The 9,896-nt window shown below is 42.1% G+C and overlaps 1 protein-coding gene across 1 annotated transcript; it reads left to right on the top strand.

Annotated features, from left to right (window-relative positions):
* Positions 1 to 2,041: 2,041 nt before the first annotated feature.
* On the top strand, positions 2,042 to 9,247 carry LOC114184483. Its single transcript, XM_028071791.1, is given in 2 exon segments — positions 2,042 to 5,616; positions 5,803 to 9,247. Coding segments are annotated over 2 exon segments (7,020 nt in total).
* Positions 9,248 to 9,896: the final 649 nt, after the last annotated feature.

Below are 9,896 nucleotides of genomic sequence, written 5' to 3'. Positions count from 1 at the left end.
GATAAGGCACAAGGGGAGACATGTGCATTATCTTAATTCTCATCTTATTTTTCTCGCTTTATTTGAATTAGCAATGAAGTCATGCGTCTGTACATTCTTTCGTGGCATCATCGTACATGCATTTTGATTATTTATTCATGCATAACATGTATTTTGTCATGCCATGCCATAACATTTCTTATGATTCTAGGTCCGAAATTTTAAGGCTGTGATTGAGTTTGAAAAAAAACAAAAGAAATTAACATGGGATTTCAAGTCGGAGGGAATTTAGGGTCAGATGCCTTGAAGAAGAAGTTACCTATCAGGGTTATAGATAGCAATCTGAATGGTTTAAGGGAAATAGTGCAACAAATGAAGACTATACAGAAGAATGCTTTCAAGAAGCGGTATGGGAACTTATTGAGGTTATTGAATGTGGAAGTCCAAGCGTCGGCAGTCACCGCTTTGGCCCAATATTATGATCCGCCGCTTAGATGTTTCACCTTCCAGGATTTTCAGTTGGCACCAGTAGTAGAAGAGTTCGAGCAGATTTTGGGTTTGTCGGTGGAAGATAAAGTCCCTTACAGATATTCTGAGCAACGAGCATCTATCTCTACGTTGGCAGGAATCTTGAAGGTACACCCTGCTGAGCTAGAGAGTAAATGGCCTCCAAGGGCAACTCGAAGGAATGGGCCCAATTTTGTGCAAGTTTGAATGGGGGAAAGATTAGATGGTGTGTTCCTGGGCTGCCCAAGTCGCATGTCATTTCTTGTGGGGATTTCCCTAACGTCCCTCTGATAGGCACCAGAAGTTGTGTGAATTATAACCCTGTTCTGGCTCAACGGCAGTTTGGGTGTCCAATTAAGAGCTCTCCAACTCCAGAATCGCTAGTCGCCATATGCACTTATTATGAAGAAGGAATTTCTCAAGATCTAATTCGACGAGTTAGGAGTGCCTGGGGTGAGGTTCTGCGTGCAGAAAAAGACCCAAGGCCATGGGTAATGAACGGAAAAATATCTTACCGCGATGGATTCTAGAAAGGGTTAATATGATCAAGTTACCTTTCAAATCGGACACTCCTGCTCCGGAGCGATTGGAACCTGCTAAGTCTGACGAGGTGAAAGGGCTAAAAGAAGAGGTCGAGAAGATGAAATTAAAAAAATGCCAAATTAATTAACGAGCTTCAAAGTCTCCGACATGAGTATGTGGATCTAAGGCGTGAGAATGAGGAAATGACAAAGGCGTATGAAGGGATTCTTAGGCAACAAAGAGAAGAACGAGATCATGCTTTCAGAGTGAAACAGGATTTGGCCGCAGCAAGCACCGCATTAAAATCAAGGGACCGAGAGAGAGATGCAGCAGCAGCATCTAAGCGCCAAAGGGATCAGTTGTGTGAAGAATTTAAGAGAGAGAAAACTGAAGCACTGAGACGGTTGCACAATGCTCAAATGAGAATCAGTGAGGTTAAACGACAAATGAGAGAGGTGGTGTCGACCTATGAGGTGAAGATGGACGAGGAGCGTTGGCATAGAGCTGAATTCGAAAAGGAACATCGAGAGGTGATCAGTCGGATGAATGAGTACACAGCTGAGCAGGAAATGACTATAGAACATTGGAAGAGATGTTTCTCACAGCTGCTGCCTTGGCGAATGGGGCAATTGAAGAAATCCCACGATTATTAGCTGAAGCAGAGACTGCCCTACCGATCTTCAATCTGCCAAGGGAGATTGAAGCCTTCTTTAATCATTGCAAGAAGTTGATGAGGGAGATGAAGATCATGATAGTCAGGGTTAGGGAATAGGTTTTCTTTCTTTTCTCGTTTAATGAATGTAGAAGACTTGTTAATGGTTGGGTTGTATCAGTTTCATGTTAATTTCTATGATATATTTACCTTAAGGCTCTCACAACTTTAAAATTTCCAACTAGAGTAACTATTGTGCATTCATTTTCTTTCTTTTCATTCTTCATAATTTATTTCATTTAACAAAATAATAGAGCAAAATCAAATACGACGGCAAAATTTCCACGACACCCTTATCGCACACGAGCTAACCATAGAAGCATGGAAGATTGGGAAGAAGTCCATGAAGCTGTGAAGGCTGACATTAATGAGCTGAAGGATCAAGTGGGCCAAATCCTAGAGGCTTTGAAGTCACTGAAGGCTTCAGGGGAGACCTCATCCGCTAGGATCGAGGAAAATGCTCATTCTTATGGTATGCCTCTAGGCGCGTCAGTTCCGTTCCCAATGTACGGTCTGCCTCCGGGATACACTACTCCAGTTGGAGAATATTCAGATGCAGAACAAACTTCTTTCTCTTTTCCTGCAGCTAACAACACGCTATCGAACGGTACTCAAGGGCCGATGTTAGCTTCGACACCCGTAATAGGAGCGGAGATGAATGAGACAGTCACATTCACAGGACCGAGGATGACTGTGGCGCCCCAGCCTCCGAAAACCCTCACCGATGCAGATGCTGCGACTAAAGTTGTACCACACGTTACAGTCCAAGCAATGCCCACTGTTGTTGATGGGGCTAAAAGTAAACTTGAAATTCTTGAGGAAAGGATTCGTGCCATTGAGGGTGGTGGAAGCTATGGGTTCGGTGATGTGGCGAGATTAAGCCTGGTTCCTGGTGTGATGATACCACACAAGTTTAAGGTCCCAGAATTTGAAAAGTATCACGACACCACATGCCCTAAAAGCCATCTGACAATGTACGGTAGAAAGATGGTTGTTTATGCCTATGATGAAAAATTGCTAATACATTGTTTCCAAGATAGTCTGGCTGGGGTAGCGTTGAATTGGTATACACACTTGGAGCCATCTCGAATCCATTCCTGGATGGATTTGGCCGACGCCTTTGTGAAACAGTATAAATACAACACATATAGTGCGCCAGATAGATTGCAATTGCAAAACATGGCCAAGAAGGATACTGAGTCCTTCAAGGAATATGCACAACGGTGGAAAGAGTTGGCTGCTCAGGTTGAGCCACCTCTACTTGATAAGGAGATGGTGGCAACGTTTGTAAACACGCTGCAATCACCATTTTATGAGCATGTGTTGGGGAATGTGTCTTCCAATTTCGCTGATATCATTATCATAGGGGAGAGAATAGAAATCGGGTTAAAAAGTGGAAAGATTGCATATGGCCCATTCGCGGCTGCAACTCCTAAGAAACCCAATTTTATTCCCGAAAAGAAGAAAGAAGCGGAAGTACAAGCGGCCTCAGTGATGCCTGTGTGGGAAAGTCGGGCTCCTACACATAATTATCGACCACACTTGAACCAACCTCCTTATGTGGGCAATGCAGTGTCTGTTCATCAAACACGACCTCAGCTGCAAGGGTTTTATCAACCGTCGAATCTTTATCAACCACAACATGCTCCAAATAAAGCTTGGAAAATTGAACCTAACTCGAATTTCAACAGAAACGCGGGACAAAACGCTAATCTAAGGAGGAATCAAGAGAGGAACTTCGTTCATTTCACTCCTATTCCTATGTCATATACGGAATTGTTGCCTCATCTCCTCCAAAAGCGTTTGGTGGCCATTTGTCCGATGAAGCCTGTGCAACCTCCGTTCCCCAAGAATTATGATCCAAATGCCAAATGTGATTATCACGGAGGGGGAGTTGGTCACTCTGTTGAGAATTGTGTGTCCCTTAAACACAAGGTGGAAGCTTTAATCAACTCAGGATGGATAAAGTTCCACGAAGACAAGCCCAGTGTTGAGGCTAATCCCCTTTCTGGTCTTGGGAACCCTTCGACAAATGCCATTGAGGTTAAGAAACACCGCCTGGTGAGGGATGTGAGTGAAATTCGAAGCTCCAAGCGGTTTGTTTTTGAGACACTATTGAAATTGGGTTTTTTAAAAGGGGAATATAACCTGAGTGAAAAGTGTGGATTCCATCCGAGTGCTAAACATTCTATCGATGAATGCACCGAGTTCGAGGATGTTCTACAAAATCTTATAGACAGAAACTTTGTGCAAGTATGTCACGGGCACATGGAGGATGAAGTATTTGCACAAGATGGTGTGGAACCTGATGTGACTTTGCCAGAGCCATTGGTGATTCATTTCACTAAATCCACCTTTACCCCGACAATTCAAGAAAGACAATCTATTATTATCCAAACACCCTCCCCATTTCCCTACAAAAGTGAGAAAGCTGTCCCATGGAAATATGGTGCATACGTGTTGGGTGAGGAACAAGGGGTAGGTGGTCAACCTAGCAGTGGTGAGTCAGTGGTGAAAAATATATTAGGCATCGGTGGAATTATGAGGAGTGGTCGAATCTTTACGCCTCCAAACTTGATGAAAGATGAAGTTGGCAATAGTGAATCAGTGAATACCAAAAAGGCTAAGGAACTCTTGAAAGGGAAGACCATCCAAACTGACGAGGATCTAAGAAAAGACGATGGGAAAGAAGTATCTGATGAGGAGGATTGCGAGTTCTTGAAGTTCATACAACAAAGCGAGTATAAAGTGGTCGAACAGTTGAATCGCCTGCCTGCTCGAATCTCACTTTTAGAACTACTCATGCATTCAACCTCTCATAGAAAGTTGTTAATGAAGATACTCAATGGAGCGCATGTGGAGCAAAATATTTCTCTAGATAGTTTTAAGGGAATTGTTAACAATATCACTGCTAACAATTACCTCACGTTTACCGATGAGGAGGTACCTACTGAAGGGAGGGGACACAACAAGGCCCTCCATGTCTCTGTAAAATGCTTGGATCATGTCATAGCACGTGTATTGATCGACAATGGATCTTCCCTGAATGTAATGCCAAAAACGACATTGGGAAAGCTACCGTGTGAAGGTATTCACATGAAACCAAGTGCAATGATAGTGAGAGCTTTCGATGGGAGTAAAAGAGAAGTAATGGGAGAGGTAGAATTGCCAATCCAAATAGGGCCATGTGTCTTTCAAATAACTTTTCAAGTGATGGACATCCTTCCAGCATACAGCTGCTTGTTGGGTCCTCTTTGGATTCACTCAGCGGGCGTGGTACCTTCAACCTTGCACCAAAAGTTAAAATATGTCATGGGTGACAAATTAGTGATTGTTTCAGGGGAGGAAGATATTTTAGTAAGTGGGCCTTCATCTTCTTGCTATATTGAAGCAGCAGAGGAAGCCCTCGAGACAACCTTCCAATCTTTGGAAATTGTGGGAAATGCCTATGTGGAGCCCTTTCCAATGAACCCACACTTGTCGCGTACTTCCCTTATGACGGCCAAGGTCATGTTGAAAGAGGGATATGAGTACGGAAAGGGGCTAGGCAAGTACGAGCAAGGATTGATGTATCCTTTAGAAGTCACCGAGAAAAAGAATAAATACGGCCTTGGATACAAGCCTACTAGAGAGGATAAGAGGAGGCTGGCGGAAGAAAGGAGAGAGCGCGGTGTGGCTCGAATCCAAGGAAAAGAACTAGGATTAGGAAAGATTCGCATTTGCGACATCAAAGATAGCTTCCGCAGCGCGGGATGGATCAACTCTAGTCAGATAGCAGCTGTTAGAGATGAAGATGAACCTAAAAGCTCGATTTTTGTGCAGCCTTGTGCTCCAAATGCGCTACTCAACAATTGGGAGACTTTGGATCTACCCGTGATGTTTAATTTGTTTAAAATGTAATATTTTTAATTTATCCTATTACTTTACCCGGAGCTTTAGGATTCATGACTTAACGGGATGACACCTTTTCCTTTATGCTCAACGTGATAATCAATTTGTGTTTGCTGCCTTTATTATCTTTGTTTGCATTTTTCACTATTGTTTGTTTATTTATCTTTTTTTTATAAACTCAAATAATGCAGATATGATAATGAATGTTTTGAAAATAACAATGTCGATACCCCTAATTTCGAGCACCCTGTCAATAATATGGAAGATGATTATGAAGGTGATTCGGAACCCTCCCCTGAACTAATAAGATTAGTGGAACAAGAATCTAGGGAAATAAAACCCCATCAAGAAGATGTTGAAGTGCTTGACCTAAGCGAGGGGGATGAAAAGAAAGAAGTGAAAATTGGCACGAGTATGAAGAAAGAAGTGAAAGAAGAATTGTGTGCGTTGCTAAAGGAGTTTAGGGATGTGTTCGCTTGGTCGTACAATGATATGCCTGGTTTAGATACTGATATAGTACAACATAAGCTTCCACTCAAATCGGAATGTGCTCCAGTCAAACAAAAGCTAAGAAGGATGAAACCAGAAATGTCATTAAAGATTAAAGAAGAAGTGCAAAAGCAATTTGATGTTGGATTTTTAGCTGTGGCAAAATACCCTAAATGGGTGGCAAATGTTGTACCAGTGCCCAAGAAGGATGGGAAGGTTCGGATGTGCGTTGACTATCGAGATTTGAACCGTGCGAGTCCAAAAGACAACTTCCCATTACCGCACATCGATACATTAGTGGATAATATAGCCAAGTTCTCACTATTTTCGTTTATGGATGGCTTCTCAGGATATAATCAGATTAAGATGGCATCGAAAGATATGGAAAAGACTACGTTTATCACGTTGTGGGGAACATTTTGCTATAAGGTGATGTCTTTCGGGCTTAAGAATGCTGGGGCAACCTATCAAAGGGCCATGGTGGCGCTTTTTCATGATATGATGCACAAAGATATCGAGGTTTATGTAGATGACATGATCGCCAAGTTTGAGTCAGAAGAAGAACACATCTTCAACCTAAGGAAATTGTTTGAGAGATTGAGGAAATTTAAACTTAAACTGAACTCGGCTAAATGCACATTCGGTGTGAAATCAGGAAAGTTGTTGAGTTTTGTTGTCAGTCAAAAGGGGATAAAGGTCGATCCCGACAAGATGCGTGCGATAATCGAAATGCCTGCTCCCAGTACAGAAAAGGAAGTGCGGGGTTTCTTGGGCAGACTGAACTACATTGCTAGGTTCATCTCCCAATTGACCGCCACGTGCGAACCAATATTCAAGCTATTGCGTAAAAACCAGGTTGTTGAGTGGAATGAAGATTGTCAGACTGCTTTTAATAAAATCAAACAATATCTACAAGATCCTCCTGTGTTACACCCACCCGAATCGGGGAAGCCACTCATTATGTATTTGACGGTACTCGATGAGTCAATGGCTTGTGTGTTGGGTCAACATGACGAAACTGGAAAAAGAGAGCATGCCATATACTACCTGAGCAAGAAGTTCACAGAATGTGAACAACGATACTCGTTTTTAGAGCGAACTTGTTGCGCGTTGGCATGGGCTGCCCATCGTCTAAGACAATACATGTTGAGTCATTCTACCTGGTTGATATCCAAGACTGACCCTATCAAGTATATTTTTGAAAAGCCCGCTCTCATTGGAAGGATAGCCCGGTGGCAAATGCTATTGTCAGAATATGACATTGTGTATGTCACTCAGAAGTCCATCAAGGGTAGTGCTTTGGCTGAATATCTAGCCCAACAACCCGTTAACGATTACCAGTCGATGCAACCCGAATTTCCTGATGAGGACATCATGGCCTTGTTCGAAGATGACCAAGAAGATGAGAACATAAAGAAATGGACGTTATTATTCGACGGGGCTTCTAACGTCATGGGACATGGTATAGGGGCAATACTAATATCTCCAAAAAACCAATACATTTCGATGACAACAAGGTTGTGTTTTAATTGCACAAACAATATTGCTAAATATGAAGCATGCGCTATGGGCATCCAAGCCGCAATTGAGCCAAAGGCAAATTTTTTGAATGTATATGGAGATTCAGCGTTGGTTATCCATCAACTAAGGGGAGAATGGGAAACTAGGGATCAGAAGTTGATTCCCTACAAAACTTATATCATGGAATTGGTGGAGTATTTTGATTTCATTGAATTCCACCATATTCCGCGGGAGGATAACCAATTGGCAGATGCCTTAGCTACTTTATCATCGATGTTCAAGATTAATCAGGATGGGGTAATGTCGATGATCCAAATGAAGAGCCATGAAGGGCCAGCATATTGCCATTTCATCGAAGAAGAGTTGGACGGTAAGCCGTGGTATTTTGATATTAAACGCTATATAAAAACCAGAGAATACCCTGAAGAAGCATCTAAGAATAATAAAAGGACACTGAGAAGGTTGGCTGCAAATTTTATCCTGAGTGGGGATGTGTTGTACAAGAGAAATCATGATATGGTTCTCCTTCGATGCGTGGATGCAAAAGAGGCTGAGTCAATATTGGAGGAAGTTCATGAAGGAACTTTTGGCACACACATGAATGGACACTCGATGGCTAGAAAGATCTTGAGGGATGGTTACTTTCGGTTGACTATGGAGAATGATTGTTGCACACACGTGAGAAAGTGCGAGAAATGTCAGAAGTATGCAGATAATATCAATGCGGCACCCACTACTTTAAACTTAATGTCTGCCCCATGGCCGTTTTCAATGTGGGGGATAGATATCATCGGAGCTATAGAGCCAAAAGCCTCAAACGGACATTGCTTCATTCTAGTTGCAATTGATTATTTCACTAAATGGGTGGAAGCTGCTTCCTACGCTAGTGTGACTAGGAAAGTTGTGACTAAATTCATAAAAAGAGAGTTAATTTGTAGGTACGGGTTGCCTAGCAAGATAATCACTGATAATGCCACCAATATGAACAATCAATTGATGGCCGAATTGTGTGAAGGATTTAAAATTCAACATCATAATTCTTCTCTTTATCGTCCAAAGATGAATGGGGCAATCGAGGCTGCTAATAAGAATATCAAGAAGATTGTACAGAAAATGGTGGTCACGTATAAAGACTGGCATGAGATACTTCCCTTTGCTTTGCATGGGTATCGCACCTCAGTATGTACATCAACTAGGGTAACACCTTTTTCTCTGGTGTACGGAATGGAGGCAGTACTACCCTTCGAAGTAGAAATCACATCCCTACGAGTGTTAATGGAGACCCAGTTGGAAGATGCAGAATGGGTTCAGGCCCGATTTGACCAGCTTAATCTCATTGAGGAAAAAAGGCTAGTAGCAGTGTGTCATTGACAGTTATACCAAAGAAGGATGAAAAAGGCGTTCGACAAGAGGGTACGCCCTAGAGAGTTCCATGAAGGCGAGCTAGTCTTGAAAAAGATCTTACCTATACAAAAGGATCATAGGGGCAAGTGGACTCCAAATTATGAAGGCCCGTATGTGGTGAAGAAAGCATTTTCTGGTGGGGCACTAATTCTCACAAGGATGGATGGAGAGGAGTTACCGTTACCGGTCAATTCTGATGCGGTCAAAAAGTTTTATACATGATGATTCCTTGATAGAAAGTGCTACTAGGGGATATTGACATTGTCTCCAAATTTTGTTGTATTCTGCTTTGTTTTTCATTCAATAAACACCATTTGGTTCTCTCCATAAATTTAAAGCAATGAATGTCACGCTGAGTTCGTAAAGAGAATAATAAACAAAAAAGAAGGGAATAAAAGTATGTGCATACCAACGAGGCATCACGGGTACATTCACTAAGAGCAGACTCAGTTTTGGAGGGTGTCGTGGGAAAAAACTTAGTAAATAAAAAGGCAAAAAATAAAGCTTCCTATAAATTTTATCCATGCATCCATGCATTTATGCATCCTCACTGCATTACATCATTTGCCTAAAGATTGAATCTTGTCGGCTAAGCATTCAAGCAGTGTTTACTGACACATCAAAATCAAACCTCGGGTTCTCCTTTCATATATAGACATTCTACCCTTAGTTTTCTTATGTTTACATCAAGGCCCTCTCCGATGGAATGGTCATTGATTTCCTTGTTTACATCAAGGCCCTCTCCGATGGAATGGTCATTGATTTTCTTGTTTGCATCAAGGCCCTCTCCGAGGGAATGGTCATTGATTTCCTTGTTTACATCAAGGCCCTCTCCGATGGAATGGTCATTTGTTTCCTTCTTTACATCAAT

This window comes from Vigna unguiculata, chromosome 5 (genome assembly GCF_004118075.2).
Source record: "Vigna unguiculata cultivar IT97K-499-35 chromosome 5, ASM411807v1, whole genome shotgun sequence".
Classification (NCBI taxonomy): Eukaryota; Viridiplantae; Streptophyta; class Magnoliopsida; order Fabales; family Fabaceae; genus Vigna; species Vigna unguiculata.
Note: the sequence above shows the minus strand (reverse complement) of the source record. Positions and strands in the feature narration are given on the sequence as shown.